At 37.3% G+C, this 24697-nt stretch overlaps 1 protein-coding gene across 1 annotated transcript in view; it reads left to right on the forward strand.

Moving 5' to 3' along the window:
* LOC107586497 (pleckstrin homology domain-containing family H member 2-like) overlaps positions 1 to 24140 on the forward strand; it is a 41440-nt gene extending 17300 nt beyond the window's left edge. The window contains 23 exon segments of the mRNA XM_016273890.1: positions 701 to 1503; positions 1581 to 1656; positions 2503 to 2597; positions 2804 to 2942; positions 3564 to 3727; positions 4220 to 4333; positions 6588 to 6674; positions 6784 to 6942; positions 10017 to 10097; positions 10181 to 10333; positions 12223 to 12331; positions 14015 to 14127; positions 14210 to 14389; positions 14508 to 14605; positions 14674 to 14851; positions 15707 to 15862; positions 15944 to 16041; positions 16128 to 16269; positions 19037 to 19182; positions 19275 to 19404; positions 19512 to 19595; positions 19694 to 19843; positions 23607 to 24140. Coding sequence (XP_016129376.1) covers positions 701 to 1503; positions 1581 to 1656; positions 2503 to 2597; positions 2804 to 2942; positions 3564 to 3727; positions 4220 to 4333; positions 6588 to 6674; positions 6784 to 6942; positions 10017 to 10097; positions 10181 to 10333; positions 12223 to 12331; positions 14015 to 14127; positions 14210 to 14389; positions 14508 to 14605; positions 14674 to 14851; positions 15707 to 15862; positions 15944 to 16041; positions 16128 to 16269; positions 19037 to 19182; positions 19275 to 19404; positions 19512 to 19595; positions 19694 to 19843; positions 23607 to 23780 — 3629 coding nt within the window. The 3' untranslated portion in view covers positions 23781 to 24140.
* The last annotated feature ends 557 nt before the right edge of the window (positions 24141 to 24697 follow it).

Here is a 24697-nt window from a genome sequence, read left to right on the forward strand (position 1 = left end):
GGGGTAATTTTAAATCACACGAGGTCCCCAGATAATACTAATCCCGTTAGAATAGGCTTTAGAATGATTTCTGAAGGATCATGTGACACTGAAGGCTACAGTAATAATGCTGAAAATTCAGCTTTGCATCACAGGAATAAATTGCCTTTTAAAATATATTATAAATAGAAAACAGTTACTTTAAATTGAAATAATATTTCACAATATTTTTGATCAAATAAATGCAGCCTTGGTAAGCATCTTTCAAAAAAACATGAAAAACCCTTACCAAATCCAAACCTTTTAACGGTTGCATATACGGTATATAATATTGGGTGTGTGTCAACTTCAAATGAGAAGCTATCATTTTGATCCGTATTGCCCTATCAATACCAACATACAGTATATCTAGAAAGTGAAATTGTCTCAAAGCTTTTTCTGTTTTTGATTCAAAAGAACTGACTTATAAGAGTCATTTGTACGGTGTTCATTATGATGAAGGCATTTTAAGTCACTAAATGAACCACTCAAATTAGTCATTTGTCTTGAGTCTGATTCATTCAAATGAATGACTTGACTTAGTGATTTGCAAAATTGAATCAATTGATCCAGTTATCAACATTTGACTTTAACTCAGAGAAGTCTTAATGCTTTTAATAGATCAAGTACTTACTACATGTATTCACATATTCACCAAGTCTGTGTGTTTGGTCTGATCCAGATTCTGGACTGAAACAAGATTGTCCAGAAACAGAGTGTGTTGGTCGTTGCCCTAAGGCAGGATCAGAGGACGAGGATGAGCGGGACATTACCAGACACACGCTGTCCTGTGGTGTCTCCTCTATCCTGTCCAGTGCTGCCTCTGAAGGGGAGAAGAGTCTGTTTGGAGGTTTGCGTTTCAGTCGACCCGCCAGTGAGACCTACCACACAGCCTCAGACGACAGCAGCTCGCTGTTTGACGATGACATGCAACGTGTGGAGTGCTCCAGACTTTGGCTTCCTGGCACCAAGAGCGCTTCAAAGAGAGACAGCGAGAAGGTGGACGCTGAGGATGGATCCTCAGATGAGCTGAATAAACGCTTCCAGTCACAAAGTCTTGATTCCTCGTCATCCTCCAGTGACACAAACACTCCCAGCCTCATATTAACTCCAGCTCTCACACCAAAGCAGCCCACCCCGTCCCAGGACTCCCAAGACACCCCAGCCTCCCCCAAACAGCCCCGACTGCGCAATCCAAATGCGTTTAATGTTAGTTTGGCATTGGCTAAAAAGCATCTGAGTCAGCCTCCACTGTACAGTGAAGCCGCCCATGGGCGGACACGAAACGCCTTCAGCATGCTACGTCCTCTACGGCCTCAGGAAACAGACATGGACCAAGAGCAAAAGATGGAGACTGGTGACCGAGAGCATGCTGATGTGCCTGCAGCTGAAGCGCCACCTGAGGAACCAGAAACGCCCGACGCCTCTGCAGCCGTGCCCGGGAGTAAACCTCCGACCCCTCCGCTGCACAGACTGCCCTCTTGGGTGAGTCATGCCACAAATAGTACAACAAATATGAATTTATCCTTTTGGTTCAACTTGTGGTTTCCTGTTATCTGCAGGAGAGCAGAATATATGCTGTGGCAAAATCTGGAATTCGTCTGTCAGAGACGTCGTGTACAGATGTAGCTAATAAAGGTGTGGGTTTTTTTGTTGTTGTTTGTACATTTGCACATATTCTCAATCCAGCTGCCCTTCATTGATCGCTCTTCATTTTGTATCTTCATTGTCTTTCACATGCATTCTTAAGGAAAAATCCAATCCCATGTTATGCATTTCTGTCCATTTTCAGATTTCGAGGGCTATCAGAAGCAGAAGTTGTCATAGTTTAGTAATCTTCTATAGTGATGGAAACTTCAACAAATATCATTTTTGTGCTCCCATCTGCACAAAAAGCAAATGAAAAAAAACAGAATAGCATTTGTTTGAGTTGTGTAAACAGCCAGTTTACAGCTAGTTTACATATATGAAAAAGCAATCCTATTTTTTTAAGACAGCTAAGAATTTTTGCATTGTTGTTTTGACTCCTCGTGCCTCAACCATGTTTTGACCAAATCTTAGATTGTCTGATTCGGTCTGATATCCTACACATACACCAATTAGAAGACAGAATTATTAGAGTCTTTATCATATGTAAAACTAATTTTAATGACGCAAAGTAAAAACACCAACAGCTGGCTATTGCCCATTTTGATTCAGTAGTCATGTTACTGGTACACATGATGTGCATATTCATATTCATATTGATTTACCCAAGTAGGACACGTTCCTGCATCAGCTGTCCAAATGTTCTTATCTACCTCTTGATTTTCGGAGCTATAGTTTTAGTTTATGGTTATGGGATTGAGTTTGGACAATGGTTTTTGCATAGAAATGTAATTATCGGTCCAGGACCAACAAAGTACTCAAAAATATTTCTACTTGCCTAAATCATAGTGTGTATTTATTAACAGCTAGTGAAAATGTCCAATCCTCTTCTTCCAGACTCCTCCCACGCATCCACATGCCCCGCCTACATGCTCTACACATCCCTCATCTACAGGAACACAAGCACACCTGTCTTTGCCACACACAAAGGGGTAGGAACCTGTGTGTGTCTTTACATGTGTGTGTGTGTGTGTGTGTGTGTGTGTGTCATAAGACCACTGCTTAGCAGCGTTCACTGGCAAAATTATTCATCAGAAATGACTGTTTAATTACATAAGAGTCAGCACTTCTATCAGTAATAGAAGGAAATATTTGAATTACGTTTTCATGAATGCAATGTGTGTTTTTACTCTCATAGAAAGCGACTTTGTTAAGCAAAAGTCAGTTCTCCGAGGAGTCGTCTAGTTCTGAGGAGGAGGACAGTTCAGAGGAGTGTCAGTCTAACTCTGGAGAGGAGGAGAACTCCCAGACCTCTGGATCAGAGTCACACAAGAGCAGTAGCCATGAAAGCCCCCCGCTCACTTAAGAGAGGTACATTGGGGGGGGGGGGTTCGTGCGCTTGCACGTGCCTCAAAAGAAGACTTACATTGTCTTACAAAGATACATAATTGCGAATAACTTGCCTTACCTTAACACAGAATCGACCACAGAGTCCAACATTTATATTTTTTCTACGAATCTTTGAGTTAACATGTACTAAACATGAGTGGAATTTGCACCGCAGTGCCCCCACACCTTGATGCTCATGACAAGAATAGCATGTATAGTTATCTTTATTGAAGTGAATTAGGTTTAAATCGCCGTCATGCATGAATGAACGATATTTTTGCAATTTTACACATAATAATCCACGATGATCACATTACACAAAACTGAAATTGCATGTCAAAATAACACATTGTCAATATTTTTTGAGACCCCCCAAAATTTCACAAATCATATTTTCAGGGGAGCCCATGTCTTATTAAGGGGAGCCGAGCTCCCCCTAGCTCCCCCGTAGTTACACAATTCTCTGTACCAATTTCGGTAGCATAGCAAAAACTTTTTCAAACAAAAAGTTCAAACAGAATTTAGGAAAAATCCAATGGATTTCACAGAGCCCTATACCCTCCCCCCAGTCACTGAATGTGTTGTGTTTTTCTCAGCTGTGTCATTGTCTTCTATGACATCTGAGAGTGACTATGCCATCCCCCCTGATGCTTACTCCACTGACACAGAGTGCTCTGAACCTGAAAACAAACTCCCAAAGACCTGCTCCTCCAGCACTGACAACGGCAAGACTGTAAGACCTATGTACACACACACACACACACACACACATGCCAGATCAAATGTGACCCTGGAGCACAAAACCAGTCTTAAGTCGCTGGGGTATATTTGTAGCAATAGCTAAAAATACATTGTTATGGGTCAAAATTATTGATTTTTCTTTTATGCCAAAAATAATTAGGATATTAAGTAAAGATCATGTTCCATGAAGATATTTTGTAAATTTCCTACTTTAAATATATTAAAACTTAATTTTTGATTAGTAATATGCATTGCTAAGAACTTCATTTGGACAACTTTAAAGGCAATTTTCTCAATATTTAGATTTTTTTGCACCCTCAGATTCCAGATTTTCAATAGTTGTATCTCGGCCAAATATTGTCCTATCCTAACAAACCATACATAAATGGAAAGCTTATTTATTCAGCTTTCAGATGATCTATAAATCTGACATATGACTGGTTTTGTGCTCCAGGGTAACAAATGAGAATGTGTCGTGTTCCAGGAGTCTATAGAGAAGTCTGGGTACCTGCTCAAGATGGTAAAGACGTGGAAGAAAATGTGGAAGAGACACTGGTTTGTTCTGAAGGATGGGGAGCTTCTCTACTACAAATCACCAGTCAGTTTAAATTACTCATTTATCTCTTATTTATTTCTTATGGTTGTTCTGTTTTATTCTTCATTTCATTCATAAAGTTCTTATATTAATGATGTTTTATTCTTATTATTATACATTCTGTATTTCCTACATTTCCTGTGGATAGAGTGACGTGATCCATAAACCCCAAGGTCAGATTGAGCTGAATTCATGCAGCACTATAGCTCGTGGTGATGGCAAACAGATGCTTCAGGTAAATTGTGTGTGTTTGTGTGTGTGTGTGTGTGTGTGTGAGAAAGTGTTTGTGCATACAGCTCAGATTATTTCACATGACTGTCTGTGTTAATGTTGTGTCCCTTCAGGTGGTGACGGGTAAGAGTGTGTGTAATCTGAAGGCAGATTCCCCAAACCTGCTGGAGGAGTGGCTGAGGGTCCTGCAGAGCGTCCTGAGGATCAAAGCTGCTAGTCCGCTCTTCACTCACCCTGACACACGGCCCGTTATGAAAGGACATCTGACAAAGGTAAACTGTTGGAAAGAAAAATATATTTTTAGATACATACTACTGTTCAAAAGTTTGTGATTTTTTTTATGTCTCTTAGCTTCCCCAAGGTTACACTACAGTAAAGCAGTAATATTGTGAAATATTATTATAATTAAAAATAGCTGTTTTCTATTTTAATAATATTTTTTAATATTTTGGTTTTGGGAGTCCCCAACAACAGGTTGACATGCATGCAAGGTCAAAAAACACTTTCATTGTCTTATAATATGCATTTATTTTTACCGTACTTGCTCAAGGACTCCCAAACGATTCGCTCAACGATTAATTTTTCCAAACCCCTCCTTTGCGTGACGCTAATCTGCGGTGATTGGTCCGATTGGTCTCATTTTCATGTCATCATGCCTGTAATGCCTGATAAAGCAGTGTTTGTGAGCGCAGTCTAGAGGAGTGGCTGAGGGTCCTGCAGAGCGTCCTGAGGATCAAAGCTGCTAGTCCGCTCTTCACTCACCCTGACACACGGCCCGTTATGAAAGGACATCTGACAAAGGTATACTGTTGGAAAGAAAAATATATTTTTAGATATATACTACTGTTCAAAAGTTTGTGATTTTTTTGTATGTCTTTTAGCTTCCCCAAGGTTGCACTACAGTAAAGCAGTAATATTGTGAAATATTATTATAATTAAAAATAGCTGTTTTCTATTTTAATAATATTTTTTAATATTTTGGTTTTGGGAGTCCCCAACAACAGGTTGACATGCATGCAAGGTCAAAAAACCCTTTCATTGTCTTATAATATGCATTTATTTTTACCGTACTTGCTCAAGGACTCCCAAACGATTCGCTCAACGATTAATTTTTCCAAACCCCTCCTTTGCGTGACGCTAATCTGCGGTGATTGGTCCGATTGGTCTCATTTTCATGTCATCATGCCTGTAATGCCTGATAAAGCAGTGTTTGTGAGCGCAGTGCTGCTTTGTGTACAGCGTTACCGGGGACCACTATTTTTACTGCGCAAGACTGTAAGACCTATGTACACACACACACACACACACACACATGCCAGATCAAATGTGACCCTGGAGCACAAAACCAGTCTTAAGTCGCTGGGGTATATTTGTAGCAATAGCTAAAAATACATTGTTATGGGTCAAAATTATTGATTTTTCTTTTATGCCAAAAATAATTAGGATATTAAGTAAAGATCATGTTCCATGAAGATATTTTGTAAATTTCCTACTTTAAATATATTAAAACTTAATTTTTGATTAGTAATATGCATTGCTAAGAACTTCATTTGGACAACTTTAAAGGCGATTTTCTCAATATTTAGATTTTTTTGCACCCTCAGATTCCAGATTTTCAATAGTTGTATCTCGGCCAAATATTGTCCTATCCTAACAAACCATACATAAATGGAAAGCTTATTTATTCAGCTTTCAGATGATCTATAAATCTGACATATGACTGGTTTTGTGCTCCAGGGTAACAAATGAGAATGTGTCGTGTTCCAGGAGTCTATAGAGAAGTCTGGGTACCTGCTCAAGATGGTAAAGACGTGGAAGAAAATGTGGAAGAGACACTGGTTTGTTCTGAAGGATGGGGAGCTTCTCTACTACAAATCACCAGTCAGTTTAAATGACTCATTTATCTCTTATTTATTTCTTATGGTTGTTCTGTTTTATTCTTCATTTCATTCATAAAGTTCTTATATTAATGATGTTTTATTCTTATTATTATACATTCTGTATTTCCTACATTTCCTGTGGATAGAGTGACGTGATCCATAAACCCCAAGGTCAGATTGAGCTGAATGCATGCAGCACTATAGCTCGTGGTGATGGCAAACAGATGCTTCAGGTAAATTGTGTGTGTTTGTGTGTGTGTGTGTGTGTGTGTGAGAAAGTGTTTGTGCATACAGCTCAGATTATTTCACATGACTGTCTGTGTTAATGTTGTGTCCCTTCAGGTGGTGACGGGTAAGAGTGTGTGTAATCTGAAGGCAGATTCCCCAAACCTGCTGGAGGAGTGGCTGAGGGTCCTGCAGAGCGTCCTGAGGATCAAAGCTGCTAGTCCGCTCTTCACTCACCCTGACACACGGCCCGTTATGAAAGGACATCTGACAAAGGTAAACTGTTGGAAAGAAAAATATATTTTTAGATACATACTACTGTTCAAAAGTTTGTGATTTTTTTTATGTCTCTTAGCTTCCCCAAGGTTACACTACAGTAAAGCAGTAATATTGTGAAATATTATTATAATTAAAAATAGCTGTTTTCTATTTTAATAATATTTTTTAATATTTTGGTTTTGGGAGTCCCCAACAACAGGTTGACATGCATGCAAGGTCAAAAAACACTTTCATTGTCTTATAATATGCATTTATTTTTACCGTACTTGCTCAAGGACTCCCAAACGATTCGCTCAACGATTAATTTTTTGCCTGATAAAGCAGTGTTTGTGAGCGCAGTGCTGCTTTGTGTACAGCGTTACCGGGGACCACTATTTTTACTGCTCCAAAAGCAGCACCTAGTGGCAAAGAATTAATTTGCATTTTCATTCAGACCAACACGAAGAGACCAACAAGTGTGCGGGCAATATGCTAATGATTCATGTTGACGTTAACATGAAACGACTTGGGATTAGTTTTAAAAACGACTTGTTTCAATGATTCAAAGCCGACTCTTTCTTTTGAGAGACAATAACTTTATACACGGTGCACTTTCAGATTTAAAACTTTGCAGGATGTTTTCATTTACTTAGAGCTGTGTTACACACTGCATGAAAGGTAATTTTCAAAAATCCATAATAGGGGCACTTTAAAATTTTATTTATTCCTGTGATGCAGAGATGTATTTTCAGCATCATTACTCCAGTCTTCAGTGTCACATGATCCTTCAGAAATCCTTCTAATATGCTGATTTCCAGCTCAAGAAACATTTATCATTATCAATGATGAAAACAGTTATGCTGCTTGATATTTTTATGGAAACCGTGATATATGTTTTTCAGGATTCTTTGATAAATGGAAAGTTCAAAAGAACAGCAATTATTTGAAATAAAAATAATTTTGTCAACTCATCCAGTTTTGTCTTATTACTGTAGTAATTATAAAATGAACAAATAATTTTTCAAAATGTTTTCTTCAATTATTTTCTTTCTTTATTTTGTAGGGACGTCTGCAAGGCGATGGAATATCTTGAGGCCAATAACTTTGTGCACAGGGATCTGGCAGCTCGTAATGTTTTAGTGTCAGAAGACAACATGGCAAAAGTCAGCGACTTTGGCCTCACCAAGGAAGCATCGTCTACTCAAGATACAGCCAAACTGCCTGTTAAGTGGACTTCACCTGAGGCCTTAAGGGAGAAGGTAAGTTTTCTGCTTTTGTTTTAATGTTTAGAGACATTTCTTGTCTTTTTTTATTTTATTTCTACCTGTCTGTCTGAAACAGGCGTTTTCCACTAAGTCAGATGTATGGAGTTATGGCATCTTACTCTGGGAGATCTATTCCTTTGGTCGGGTACCTTATCCAAGAATTGTAAGTCTCTTCAAAACATGACAATTATTATTATTATTTTTTTTTATAATATTTTTTATTTGTAGTTGTTTTTCATAAATACAATTCTTATTTCTTTTACCTAGTTTAAATGAAAACTACTAAAATAAATAGAATATTATAATCAGTACATAATTCTATACACCTCAAAACAGAAGCATGACCAATAAAAAGTACATTTTTAATATTAATATTATTATTATATTTTATTAATAATTAAAGTGCCCCTATTATGGGTAATGAAAGGTTCATATTTTGGTTTTGGGAGTCCACAACATCAGGTTGACATGCATGCATGGTCAAAAAACACTTTCATTGTCTTATAATATGCATTTATTTTTACCGTACTTGCTCAAGGACTCCCAAACGATTCGCTCAACGATTAATTTTTCCAAACCCCTCCTTTGCGTGACGCAAATATGCGGTGATTGGTCCGATTGGTCTCATTTTCATGTCATCATGCCTGTAATGCCTGATAAAGCAGTGTTTGTGAGCGCAGTGCTGCTTTGTGTACAGCGTTACCGGGGACCACTATTTTTACTGCTCCAAAAGCAGCACCTAGTGGCAAAGAATTAATTTGCATTTTCATTCAGACCAACACGAAAAGACCAACAAGTGTGCGGGCAATATGCTAATGATTCATGTTGACGTTAACATGAAACGACTTGGGATTAGTTTTAAAAACGACTTGTTTCAATGATTCAGAGCCGACTCTTTCTTTTGAGAGACAATAACTTTATACACGGTGCACTTTCAGATTTAAAACTTTGCAGGATGTTTTCATTTACTTAGAGCTGTGTTACACACTGCATGAAAGGTAATTTTCAAAAATCCATAATAGGGGCACTTTAAAATTTTATTTATTCCTGTGATGCAGAGATGTATTTTCAGCATCATTACTCCAGTCTTCAGTGTCACATGATCCTTCAGAAATCCTTCTAATATGCTGATTTCCAGCTCAAGAAACATTTATCATTATCAATGATGAAAACAGTTATGCTGCTTGATATTTTTATGGAAACCATGATATATGTTTTTCAGGATTCTTTGATAAATGGAAAGTTCAAAAGAACAGCAATTATTTGAAATAAAAATAATTTTGTCATTTTTTAACAATTTGATGCATCCTCGCTGAATACAATTATTTTAATTAAACTGTTAATTTCTTTAAAAAAAAAAACAGCAGCAAATTTTCAACAGTAGTGTAATTTATTCTATTTCTTTCATTTTCTGTTGTCCAAAATCATTTTTTGATAATCATTTTTCATTGCTGCTGTTTTATGGATTGTGATTTTCATAATGGTTGACTGTGTATACTGTATTATTGCTGGAAAGAATAGCCTATAATACTAAATATTAAATTATTTAAATTAAAATATGTTGTTGTTCTACTCAGATTTTCTGCTTTCAATTCAAAAACAGGTTCGTACAGTGATAATATGCTGATATAGCGGTCAACTTGTTAAAAAAATGTTATTTACATTTTTTTCCTGGGCAAAACAAAAGAACTTTGTCATCACTTATTTAATATCTGTAATGTATGTAAACTGATATAAAATAAAAAAAAACTTGAGAGATGAAAGTGTGAAATAATAACCCAGGTATAACATACAGCAAGATAAAATGTTTGTCTCTGACTCTTTAAGGTGAAGCATGGTTACTCTAAGCATGTGTGGTGTGCGCTGTTTGGGAAGACTCTCTACTACTTCAGAAATCAAGAGGACAAGGTCTTCTGTCTCATTCAATTACAGCCATCTTGCACAGGACTTCTGATTGTGTGCATGCACTGATGTTGTATTTCCCTGCCCAGTTTCCTCTGGGTCAGATCAAACTGTGGGAGGCTCGTGTGGAGGAAGTGCAGAAGTCATGTGACGTAGCTGAAGTCTCTGCTCCGTACACACTTTCCATTCAGTCAGTGAATCAAGACCCGACATACCTGCTCATCAACTCTCCTCAGGAGAAGGTAGGCAAGCTGTAATGAATTTAGTTGAAATAGAGCCACAAATAACTGTTGCACATCCCTTGTGAAAAAGAAGTGCACTTAATTGTGCTGAATGTGTATTTCAAATCTTAAAATTATATTTTTAAAAACTGTACTTGCAGACAATGTCAAATAAATTCAGTAAAAATGTAAGTGAGCACGTTTTCATGACTGAAAAGTACACTTTTAAAACGTCTACTTTGTAATAATGTCAAATTAGTTAACTGTAAACTGTACAGTTAGTAAATTGTAACTCCATCATTACAAATGTGTCATTTGAATATATTTATGAAAAAATTAAACACATGACATACATGTTTCTACGGAGCCCCGCACATGGCATACAGGAAAAAAAATTGTAGGCTAAATCATGTGCAAGATTTACTATTTCATTCCCTCGATTTATCAATTGTGCGCACGATTTACTAATTCGTTCCCTCGATTTGCTAAATCATGCACACGATTTATAAATTGAGAGAACGAATTAGTAAATCGAGGGAACGAATTAGCAAATCGAGGGAACAAAATAGTAATCATGTGCACGTTTTAGCACATCGAGGGAACAAATTAGTAAATCATATGCACGATTTATTTATTTTTTCTTGCATGTCATGTGTGGGGATCCGTATGTTTCAAAAGAAATGTCATAAAAGTATACTTTATTTTACCTTAAAGGGATAGTTCACCCAAATAGTTCACCCTGCTTACCCCCAGGGCATCCAAGATGTAGGTGACTTTGTTTCTTCAGTAGAACACAAACAAAGATTTTTAACTCAAACAGTCTGTCAGTCTTATAATGCAAGTGGATGGGAATCACGGGTCAAAAAAACATACACAAACAAAACCCTGCGGTTTGTGACGATACATCAATGTGTAAATACACGAAATGATTGGTCAGTGCAAGAAACTGAACAGTATTTATATCGTTTTTTACCTCTGATTTTCACCACAATGTCCGAACTGTCCTGAGCGCATTCTCAACAGCCGGTGCGTGACGTGTCTTCTTCTCCTTCTTCTTCTTGCTTTACGGCAGATCGCAGACTTATAAGTGCATTACCACCACCTATCTCTCAAATGGACCATTGACACTCTATCTACAATCTCAATTTGGAGTGTCAATGGGCCATTTGAGAGATAGGTGGCGGTAATGCACTTATAAGTCTGCGATCCGCCGTAAACCAAGAAGAAGAAGAAATTCCTCTGGGCGCCGGCTGTTGAGAACGTGCTCAGGACAGTTCGGACATTGTGGTGAAAGTCAGAGGTAAAAAACTATATAAATACTGTTCAGTTTCTTGCACTGACCGATCGTTTCGTGTGTTTACACATCGATGTATCGTCACGAGCCACAGGGTTTAATTTGTGTATGTTTTTTGACTCTCAAAGCCGTGATTCCCATCCACTTGCATTATATGACTGACAGACTGCAACGGTTTGAGTTAAAAATCTTTGTTTGTGTTCTACTGAAGAAACAAAGTCACCTACATCTAGATGCATGCCCTGGGGGTAAGCAGATAAACATCAAATTTTCATTTTTGTGTGAACTATCCCTTTAAAAGATTGTCAGTACACTTTATCCATATTACAAAGACAATAAAATAATTATGAAATTTAAACTTTAATCATTTTCATTTAATTATAAATTACAAGCAGTTAACTGTCTGAAACCATGTCACTGAGTTTGCATTATTTTGATGTATATTATTTGCATAGTACTCTTTTAAAAGTGTGATTTTAGTATGCGTACTGTTTAACAAAGGATCTAATTTCATCATGGTACAAAAAAGGAATATATTCCTTTTTTGTACCATGATGAAATTAGATCCTAAGATAATCCTAAATGTTTGGGTAGTTCATGTGTTCCTGTCCTGCAGACGGCCTAGCTGTACCATCTGTCTGTGGCCGCGGGCAGCGCAGTGGAGCAGGTGGGGACTGAGTTCGAGCAGCTGCTTGGTAAACTGCTCAGCATAGAGGGAGATCCAGGTAAAAGTCTCATATCTGCATTCATTTCATATATTTAACTGTGGTGGAATGTCTCAAATCAGGCACAGAAAGTATAAGGGGAAGACAGGCCTCCTGTTGAAAAATTTGCTATGGGAAATTAATCCCAGTATATCATTAAAATAATGAAGCAAATTTTGAGGGGGGTATGTGCAAAATAGTAGTAGTAGTATTAAGTACTTTGGGTTTATTATTATTATTATTATTTTACAGTACATTAGTAATACATTTCTTAATTGATTTGTAAAATAAAATATTAATTAAATAATAACTATTACAGTTGTTATTATTATTATTAAGTGCTCTTTTTATTTTACAATACAAGTATAGTATTATTGCAATAGTAATATATTTCATTATTTGTTTATTAAATCTTATAATTTAAATGATATTTAGTAGTAGTAGTTTATGGGGGTTTTCACTAAACATGGTTTTATGTTTACGTGGCGCGATACGCAACGCAAAGCGTAAAAAGACAGTATAAGTCATTATAATCAGTAATTATGTCCCCACTAGATGCAACAAATGCCTCGTTTGTAATGGGTTTTATGGTTTTGTCTCGTCGCGCCGGGACACATGGAAACACAGTATGGTAAGGGGCGTAACATTTCCGTCACACGCTTGAGGTATTCGGCCAATCACAACACACTGGATAGCTGGCCAATCACAGCACACCTCGCTTTTTCTGACCGATGAGCTTTGTAAAAATCGACGCGTTTCAGAAAGGCAGGGCATAGAGGAGAAACAATAATGTACAGTATGTGGAAAATAATGTGTTTTTTGAACCTTAAACCACATAAACACATTGCATTACACCAAATACACAAAATAATGTTCTTTTTAGCAACATCATATGACCCCTTTAACTAATGATATGACTGCAGTAATACTACAATTTTCAATACTATCAATACATGATGGCACCACCTGTGTTTGTAAGAAATGAAAGAGTGAGTTTGTGGTAGTATATAAGGAACACAAATGTAGCACCAATTTCAGTTAGTTGGATGACAGCTGATATACAGGCATATTTATAATGGATGTACAGTTTGGTTACGCCATGCTCTAAAATATTTTGAGTAGAAATTGTTATAAAAATATTCATCACAATTGTTATTCTTCATCTAAACGGTTTAAGAGTAAGACATGCCACCTAAAATAGTCACATGGACTATTTTAGCAATGTCTTTACTACCTTTCTGGGCCTTGAACATGATAGTTCCCTTGCTGTCTTACGGGTTTGAAACGACATGAGGGGGAGTATTTAATGACAGAATTAACATTTTTGTGTGAACTATCCCTGTAAGAACAAATTTTAAGAAACTTTTTCTGTTTTCATTTTCATGCGATTACATATACTATAAGCCAACAACACTGTAATGTAAAAAAGTGCTTATTCAGTTGCTTATGGCCAGCAGGAGCCCCTCAAATCTCTGGGGCCCCAAGCATTTGTGCGCTGGTAAACACCTCTAAATGAAAGGACTGTGGTGTGTGGGTGTGCTGCTTGAGGCTGAGACTGATTTGACATATGTTATTAAATATAAGCATGGCAAACATTACATCATAAATTCAGTTTATTCTCAACTTGTTTACTTCAACCCCATGCTGCCCTTTTAAACTGTAGCTACATAATTGAATGTCCACGTTTGTCCCGTTGTTTCTCAGGGTCTCAGCTCTGGGAACACCCGACGCTCTGCTTCACTAATGAAGGACTGTCATCTCCACTCACCACCCTTCCTTCACAAGCTCTACAAACTGAAGCCATCAAGCTCTTTAAGGTTAAACTCTTCATTCAATACACATTTGGAGGGAACAACCCATAAAAAACAGGGAGAAACACTCCTTTTCTCTTTTTTGCAGACATGTCAGCTCTTCATTAACGTGGCCATTGACACTCCAGCCATAGATTATCACGTGACTCTTGCCCAGTGTGCTCTACAAGTGTGTCTCACCCATCCAGAGCTGCAGAACGAGATCTACTGCCAGCTTATCAAACAGACACGGAAGAGGCAGCCGTACGGACCACCGGGACCCCTGCAGGTCAGATCTGAACACACACCACTAGAGGGAGGGATTGCTTTTGTTTTGTGTTTCTCCTCATCCTGGGAGTGAAGCCACAAGGGGATGTCTTGACTTGTTTCCATGTTCTGTGACACAGGGATGGCAGTTCCTGGCTCTGTGTGTCGGCCTTTTCCTGCCCACACCCCCTATTCTGTGGTATTTGCAGGTTCATCTCAAAAGGCATGGAGATTTCAGGTAAATCGAAGTCTTAGGAGTCCTGGAAGCACATCCCACAGTTTCTTAGTCTCTGCTTTTTTTCCCAGGACGGAAGAGGGAAAGTATGCCATTTACTGTCAGCGCTCACTGGAGCGGACGCAGCAGAAGGGGGATCGGCAAGCCCGATCGTCACGAATGGAGATCCTATCAATCTTACTCAGGAACCCTTATCATCACTCTCTGCCTTTCAGCGTCCCTGTACACTTCCTTAACAGCACCTACCAGGTCCACAGCCTCATGATGAAAGAACAGTTCATTTAGAAAGAGCCTTATTTACTCATCCTGATGTTCTTCTACATCTTCATGCAGCTCTTTTTAATATTATGGCGCAAAAAGAAACGCTATTAAAGCATTATAAAAGTAGTTTTAAAAATTATTAATTAATATAAAAAAAAACTGCATTTTGTATCTTGATGAAGTCACTGTGAATCATTTTGAATGGAAAAGCATGATGTTAACAACTTGGGTTTGATACCCAATGCAAAAACTGATTATTTGCTATAGTTGCTTTTCAGTATCTTGTCAAAAAAAAAAAGCTACATGAAGATTCTTCCAAAAAGATATATATATATTTAATTTGAATGAGAATTAATTATAGTATTTTTTTAGTTATGCTCGGCTCTCAACAAATCTTAAAAAACATTACAGTAAAAACTGCAATATTGTGAAATATCACTGCAATTCAAAATAACTTTTTTTTTTCAGTTTGAATATATTTTAAAATGTAATTTATTGCTGTAATGGCAAAGCTGAATTTCCAGCATCGTTACATCGTTAATCAGTGTTACATGATCTTTCAGAAATCAGTTTAATATGATGATTTGGTACTCAAACATATTTCTTATTATTGAAAACAATTGCGATGTACAGTATGCTCAATATGCTGAATATAAGTATTAATTTCTTTAAGAGAGAGAAAAAAAACGTACTCATCCACACCACTCTGTAAAATGATTAAATCCTGATCCAATAACCATGAAAAACTGGAAAAGTCATGGAAATCATGAATCATGAAGGTAAATTACACACAACAGGAAATGGACCATCTCTCTGTCTAATCTAACAGTCTGTGTGTGTCAGGTTGTTAGTTTTGATGCTTCAACCACAGTGGAGGAGTTTCAGAGTCGGCTGAACCAGGACACGGGCACGAGGAAAACCGCTCAGTCTGGTTTCAGCCTTTATTCTGACGACCCCACTGGCAAAGACCTTGAGCACTGTCTTCAGGGAAACCTGAAGGTCAGACTCATACAAAAACACCCTGTTATTTCAAAAACTGTACTTTGTGTCTTTATCATGAAAAATGTGCTGTGTCCTCAGATCTGTGACATTATTTCAAAATGGGAGCAGGCCTCGAAGGAGCAGCACACGGGCAAATCAGAGAATGCCAGGACGGTGAAACTCACTTATAAGAATCGGTAGAGTAAGGATTCTTAAGCATAAACAAAATGCCTATTTCCAAAAGGCCATCATTTGTGACTAACCACTAGTTTGCTCCCTCTAGGTTATACTTCTCCCAGCAGATGAGAGGGGAGACCGAGAGAGAGCGTTTGCTTCTGGCGTACCAAACAAATGAGGAAATTACAGCAGGTCACTTCCCTGTCAACAAAGAGCTTGCTTTAGAAATGGCCGCCCTGCTTGCTCAGGTACACAGTGCTGCTCCTGAGAATATGAATGCGTCTCATAAACCTGTTCGGGTTATATTTTACCTCTCTTCGTCAATGAATTATCGGCCCACTACATTTAAAATCACACCCTCTGTCTGAAACCACGCCTCCAAAGACACATCGACCAACCCGATGTCAGCAAACTCGAATGCAGAAAATGAATTGGCTAGTTTTTTTCATTTGCTAAAAGTTGTGGGGTGGTGATCCAGAGAAAGACGGTGCCATAAAACAATACAAGACGATACATTTTTCAGTTGTCCTTGCTGGTTGCATGTATCAACAATCATGCAATGCAACTAGTTTTTTAATGAATTCTGAATTAATTTACTGAATGTTCTTTTAATGTCAGAAACACAAATCAGCTCCCTCAGCTCTGCAAATACTAACATAATATTAACAGTATCCTTTTAGAACCATAATCTGTAAATTCTGTATGATTCCCATCCAATCCCTGTCTAAAATAAATAGCTTACAGTATCTCCGAAGAAAACAAGTTCAATTTTAGGTACCATTAGTTCAATTTTTCTTATTGTAACAGTTTCCAGGTCAATTCAAAACCAATTTAAAAAAAACATTTTTATACATTTGTGTAAAAATTATATAAATCATTTACACATGATAAATGATGAAACAATTAACATATTTTGTTTAGACCATCATAGTTTTAAGTATAATAATTAATGTTGAATGGATGGAGTTGGAAGGAATTTTTATATTTTAAAATTAAGTCTGGGACGTAAAGTAAAGCAATACAATCTATACATAAAAGACATTTGAAAAGTATCAGAAAAATAAATCATGATGGCATAATGAAACTTCTGTGCATTATAAATCACTTACACACTTATAATGAAAATATGCTCAACTTTAGCTTCAACCACAGTGGAGGAGTTTCAGAGTCGGCTGAACCAGGACACGGGCACGAGGAAAACCGCTCAGTCTGGTTTCAGCCTTTATTCTGACGACCCCACTGGCAAAGACCTTGAGCACTGTCTTCAGGGAAACCTGAAGGTCAGACTCATACAAAAACACCCTGTTATTTCAAAAACTGTACTTTGTGTCTTTATCATGAAAAATGTGCTGTGTCCTCAGATCTGTGACATTATTTCAAAATGGGAGCAGGCCTCGAAGGAGCAGCACACGGGCAAATCAGAGAATGCCAGGACGGTGAAACTCACTTATAAGAATCGGTAGAGTAAGGATTCTTAAGCATAAACAAAATGCCTATTTCCAAAAGGCCATCATTTGTGACTAACCACTAGTTTGCTCCCTCTAGGTTATACTTCTCCCAGCAGATGAGAGGGGAGACCGAGAGAGAGCGTTTGCTTCTGGCGTACCAAACAAATGAGGAAATTACAGCAGGTCACTTCCCTGTCAACAAAGAGCTTGCTTTAGAAATGGCCGCCCTGCTTGCTCAGGTACACAGTGCTGCTCCTGAGAATATGAATGCGTCTCATAAACCTGTTCGGGTTATATTTTACCTCTCTTCGTCAATGAATTATCGGCCCACTACATTTAAAATCACACCCTCTGTCTGAAACCACGCCTCCAAAGACACATCGACCAACCCGATGTCAGCAAACTCGAATGCAGAAAATGAATTGGCTAGTTTTTTTCATTTGCTAAAAGTTGTGGGGTGGTGATCCAGAGAAAGACGGTGCCATAAAACAATACAAGACGATACATTTTTCAGTTGTCCTTGCTGGTTGCATGTATCAACAATCATGCAATGCAACTAGTTTTTTAATGAATTCTGAATTAATTTACTGAATGTTCTTTTAATGTCAGAAACACAAATCAGCTCCCTCAGCTCTGCAAATACTAACATAATATTAACAGTATCCTTTTAGAACCATAATCTGTAAATTCTGTATGATTCCCATCCAATCCCTGTCTAAAATAAATAGCTTACAGTATCTCCGAAGAAAACAAGTTCAATTTTAGGTACCATTAGTTCAATTTTTCTTATTGTAACAGTTTCCAGGTCAATTCAAAACCAATTTAAAAAAAACATTTTTATACATTTGTGTAAAAATTATATAAATCATTTACACATGATAAATGATGAAACAATTAACATATTTTGTTTAGACCATCATAGTTTTAAGTATAATAATTAATGTTGAATGGATGGAGTTGGAAGGAATTTTTATATTTTAAAATTAAGTCTGGGACGTAAAGTAAAGCAATACAATCTATACATAAAAGACATTTGAAAAGTATCAGAAAAATAAATCATGATGGCATAATGAAACTTCTGTGCATTATAAATCACTTACACACTTATAATGAAAATATGCTCAACTTTAGGTACCGTTATGTGTGTGTGTGTGTGTGTGTGTGTGTGTGTGTGTGTGCGTGCGTGCGTGTGTGTGCTTTTACATAATTTTCATTTCCATAATGCAAAATAAATCATTACTATTAATCACTACTGTAACTTACAATAAAATATAACAATAAAATGAAAAGTATTTATACATTACAGGAGTATTTGTTGTGCTATTTTTAATTCAAAATCATCTAAATAAATACTCATTGTATTACAATCATTAGTTAATGAATGATAATGGCAATTATAATGTGTAATAGCACATTACAATAATGATAATTTGAGAATAAATCTGCTTAATTGTCAGAGAAATAATGTCACCATCCCAAAAAAAAATCTTAATGGTCCCAATACAGGCTTCATTTACTTAAGTAAACATAATTTATTTTTTTAATGTTAATTTTTTGTGTCATGCAGGTAGAGTTTGGGGACTTTGAGCGTCCATTTTCTAGTCCAGGTGCTTCAGGAGCTGCACAGACCAAATCTAACCACACCCTGAAACAGGTTCTAGAGCGCTTCTACCCGAAGCATTACCGCCACTCCTGCACTGAGGAACAAATGAGGTATTTGCGCCTTAAGTGCATGACATAATCTCAAATATGAACACACAGAATCTGTTTGGCCATCTTATGCACTGAAACACACATTTTCTCAGGCAGTTGCTGCAGAGGCTCTCTGCCCGATGGGCATCTCTGAGGGGTCGGAGTTCATCAGAGTGCATACGAATTTACCTAAGCGTGGCTCGCAAGTGGTCATTTTTTGGAGCCAAACTATTTGAGGCTGAGGTGAGTGTCCCTCTAAGGCTAAAGGCGATGTGTACAATTTAAATTCTCAAAAAAGTGTAAATGCTGTGGCATTGTTTCTTAATCTCACTCTCTCTCTCTCCCTGCAGTCAGTAACTCCATCACAGAAGAACGTGCGTGTTTGGCTGGCGGTACATGACGATGGAGTCAGCATGCTAGAGTTCAACTCTGTAGTAAGTGGACACATTCTCTACAGAGTTTCACATTATTTCCAAATCACTTCATGCTGTTAGTGAAGAGCTAAGTTGATTTTTCACCACTTGTTTTCTAGAAAGTCCTTGCGTCCTACCCTTATAAAAGCATTGTGACATTTGGAGCGTGTGGTCAGGACTTTATGCTGGTAGTAGCTCTGAGTTCTGGCACAAACACATCCAAAGATAAGTCTACAGAGAAGCATCTGTTTGCCATGGCCCCGTCAAAGGTAGGTATTTAGTTCTCTTAAAAGAGTCTTTTTGTTTTTGTTGGTTTTTGTGGAAATGCCAACTGTGGGGACAGTTGTAATTTGTGTGAAAAGGATATGAAATATTCAGGTTTAAAAGTCTGGGGCCAGTAAGAAAATAAATGTAAAGAAATGTATACTTTCATGCAGCAAAGACACATTAAAGTCGATGAGATTTTCTATCGAATTAAAGGTATAGTTCACCCGAAAATGAAAATTCTGTTATCATTTACTCACCCTCCACTTGTTCCAAACCAAAGAGTTGACGGTAGCCATTGACCTCCGTAATATTTTTTCCATACTGCGGAAGTCAATGGCTACCGTCAATTGTTTGGTTACCAGCATTCTTCAAAATATCTTCTTTTGTATTCAGCAGAAGAAAGAAATTAGTACAGGTTGGGAACACGTGGAGGGTGAGTAAAGGATGAATTTAAATGTTTGGGTGGAGTATCCCTTTAAGAATACTGAAAAAATATGTATATCATGGTTTCTGAAAAATATTAAGCAGCACAACTGTTTTTAACATCAATAATAATAAGAAATGTGTCTTGAGCAGCAAATTAGCATCTTAGAATGATTTCTGAAGGATCATGTCACACTGAAAACTGGAGTAATGGTGCTGAAAATACCGCTTTGCATCACAGGAATAAATTAAAATACAGTTATTTTAAATTGTAATATTATTTTATTTATTACTGTTTTACTGTTCTGATCAAATAAATGCAGCCTTGGTGAGAATAAAAGACTATTTTCAAAAACAAAAATAAAATCTTACCAACTTTTGGTGTACATATGTGATTTTCTGAAGGATCATGTCACACTGAAAACTGGAGTAATGGTGCTGAAAATACCGCTTTGCATCACAGGAATATAATTAAAATACAGTTATTTTAAATTGTAATATTATTTTATTTATTACTGTTTTACTGTTCTTATCAAATAAATGCAGCCTTGGTGAGAATAAAAGACTATTTTCAAAAACAAAAATAAAATCTTACCAACTTTTGGTGTACATATGTGATCCTGGAGCACAAAAGCAGTCTTAAGTCGCTGGGGTATATTTGTAGCAATAGCCAAAAATACATTGTATGGGTCAAAATTATAGATTTTTATTTTATGCCAAAAATCATTAGGATATTAAGTAAAGATCATGTTCCATGAAGATATTTTGTAAATTTCATACTGTAAATATATCAAAACTTAATTTTTGATTTGTAATATGCATTGCTAAGAACTTCATTTGGACAACTTTAAAGGGGTTCAATGCAAACGGAGATATCTGTCTTTTAAAATTCTGGCAGTTTAATGCCTCCAAAAACGACTGCAAAGAATTACTTCCTGGGTTCGTGACGTCACAAACTATGTTGCTGTTTGAGCATAAACAATATCTGCAAAGTTACGAAGCTGAAAGTTCAATGCAAACGGAGATATCTGTCTTTTAAAATTCTGGCAGTTTAATGCCTCCAAAAACGACTGCAAAGAATTACTTCCTGGGTTCGGGACGTCACAAACTCCTCCCTCGGGAAAAGGCAGCAAAGGGGGCGAGGCCATGCTGCACTGCTTTAGAGAAGAGGAAGAGAACACTAGAGGTGCACCTAAAGATCTATTCATATATGAATCGTGATTCTGTCTTCTAACGATTCTAATGGATTCACAAGTTTCAAAATCAATGTTCTAAAGCAGCGGTTCTTAATACTGTTCCTCGCGTCCCCCTGCTCTGCACACGCTCTGCATCTCTCTCTCTCTCTCTCTCTCTCTCTCATTCAGCTCAGCTGTTCCAATTATACACTTATTTTCACATAACTATGAGAAGCGTTAAGCATGGCGTGCAGTTGCCGTACTGTATTAAAGCTTTAATCAGGATAAAACCGTATATTAAAAGCTAACATAAGCAGTAGCATTTACAAATAACAGCGTATCTAAAAGTACGAGACAACGACAAACAAAAAACATAGGCCTACCATTAAAAGCCGTGCTTGCACAGGTTCTGCGCGATCCTCTTCAATAATATCCTCTGCGTCTCAATCGGGCTCAAACTGATAAGCGATATTAACGACGCCTTGTTTACAATACAACCGGAGCACATGCCGCTGAGGTGAGGGGCGTGACGCTTAGACGTGCACTAGAGGCGGTTTAGCCAATCACAACACACTGGGCTAGCTAACCAATCAGAGCCCATCGCCTATTTCTGAGGGAGGGGCTTCATAAAAGCAGGAAATGACCAGCGCGTTTATAGGAGAAGGGACAGAGCGGTGTGGAATAAAGGTAAGTTATGTGAAATATAATGCTTTTTTTTTTAAAACGAAGCATTAACACATGTTAGACTGCACCCCATAAACACAATCAAGTCTAGAAAAAAAAAACAGTGAACCACCCCTTTAAAGGCGATTTTCTCAGGATTTTGATTTTTTTTGCACCCTCAGATTCCAGATTTTCAAATAGTTGTATCTCGGCCAAGTATCGTCCTATCCTAACAAACCATACATCAATGGAAAGCTTATTTATTCAGCTTTCAGGTGATGTACACATCTCAGTTTCGAAAAATTGACCCTTATGACTGGTTTTGTGGTCCATGGTCACATATATTCTCTTTTACACATAGAGAGAACACACACCAAAGTACACAGAAACACACAGACTCATGTGTACTTCTGTTTGCTATATATAGTATAGTATTCATGGGTTTCAGTCACGTGACTTTTTTGTTGGGGCCGCCGTCTTTATGACCTTGTGTACTAATGTGTAGCCTCCCCTTGGTGATCGGAAACCAAAATAACACTTCAACAACAACGAAAACTATTTTTTTTTAAATAGATACTTTAGGATTAGATCCTTATATACTGTCAAGCGAACTGCAGACTCCACTAAAGTCTTGTGAAAACTTACCAATTTGACGTTTGCTGATATTTACATCTACCTCATACACAATCCCTCTCCATATTCTCGGGCCAGTTTCAGTTCAGTTTTCACCTGCCAGAGACTTGTCCATCGGCCCGGCTCCATCTGCCGCACCTGGCCTGGATTACTGTTTACTCGGTGCCAGATTTGTTGCGCAGCACGCCAGACTTAGCCCAGTTTCATTTCTGTATCTGTTGTTCTGTTCATTAATATTTCATTTAAAATGTGCAACGTTGCCAAGCCAAAACATTTACTTTCATTTTAATTATATAGATTAGAATACATAAATAACATGATTTAACAAATCTATAAACATCATATGTGACCCTGGACTACAAAACCAGTCATTAGGGTCAATTTTTCGAAATTGAGATTTATGCATCATCTGAAAGCTGAATAAATAAGCTTTCCATTGATGTATGGTTTGTTAGGACAATATTTGTCTGAGATACAACTATCTGAAAATCTGGAATCTGAGGGTGCAAAAAAATCGAAATATTGAGAAAATCGCCTTTAAAGTTGTCCAAATGAAGCATATTACTAATCAAAAATTAAGTTTGAATATATTTACAGTAAGAAATTTACAAAATATCTTCATGGAACATGATCTTTACTTAATATCCTAATGATTTTTTGGCATAAAAGAGAAATCAATCATTTTTACCCATGCAATGTATTTTTGGCTATTGCTACAAATATACCCCAGCGACTTAAGACTGGTTTTGAGCTCCAGGGTCACATATTATGAAAGCAATTTTAAAGTCAAGCTGGCACGAGGAAAATGTATTTCACATGAAATCTATGAATAGCGTGACACTGCATTTCTCTGCTTTCTCATGTCGTTTAGGTTCGAGACGTGACGTTGCTCATAGCCAGCTACATTAACTGCACACAACAACAAAAAGCAGCAGCGCACCACCTGTCCGCCCCAGCCCTGCTGCTGGCTCTATCTGGAGAGATGAAGAAGAGCAAGTCTCCTCCAGCCGCCTGCAGACCCAGCAAAGCACCCACCCTCCTTTAAGTATACAGCATGTGTTGGTGTTCACTCAGGACATATGTCAGTCCATTCCCTAGTTCACTAGTTGATCCCAGTTCAAAATCCCTGGCTAGTGTCCAAAACCATATTTACAATACACCGGTTCACATCAAAGGGAATCTGAAAATGAAATAAGAGCCGTATTTCTTTAACTCATCTAATACTTCCTGTTTGCGGCTGAGGGTGACATGACTGACAGTAGTCCTCAACATTAAAATGGGTGAGATCTCATGAACGTCCAAGTCATGTTCCACCCCAAAAATAATCAAAACCAATAGTACTTTGCATATAGAAATAAAGTGTACTACTTTTGTTGTTTTTGTTTGTTTGCACTGTGACATATTTTTATTATCATTAGTCATTAGCATTTTTTTTTGTCCAGACATTGTACTTTTTGAGAGGTTTTTTTTTTGTAATGCACATTCTCAATTCTCATATGTATGTATGTGTGTGTATATATTAAAAATGCAACAATATTGTACAAAACACTGTGTAATTTATTATTTATGCTGACTTTTACAAGTAGACAGAGGTTTGTACAGTATTGGTGTCTTTTAATTTGAATCATGAATTATGGTAATGCAATTTTTTGGTTGAAATGTGCATAATTGTCAAGAAAATGGCAAGAGATCTTAATTTTTCCCTAAGCCAAAAAAAACAAAAAACTAAACTTTTGAGTTGGGTATGAAATATGACCAGACCTGTTCTTCAGTTTTCATGAGATTCACCCGAGACACTTCAATTTTAGTGGAGTTTATTTTTCAGGCTTTACCAACAATCTCTTTTGCAAGGAATTAGGGCAGTGGCAAAAAATTTAAATCTCAATTTTTTTCAGAACGTTTGACCGATTCTCGATTTTTTTACGATTTTTTTAACTAGTCAACTTGTAAATTTAACTGCAA

The sequence above is a fragment of the Sinocyclocheilus grahami genome, unplaced genomic scaffold, assembly GCF_001515645.1.
Source record: "Sinocyclocheilus grahami isolate Dianchi unplaced genomic scaffold, SAMN03320097.WGS_v1.1 scaffold82.1, whole genome shotgun sequence".
Lineage (NCBI taxonomy): Eukaryota > Metazoa > Chordata > Actinopteri > Cypriniformes > Cyprinidae > Sinocyclocheilus > Sinocyclocheilus grahami.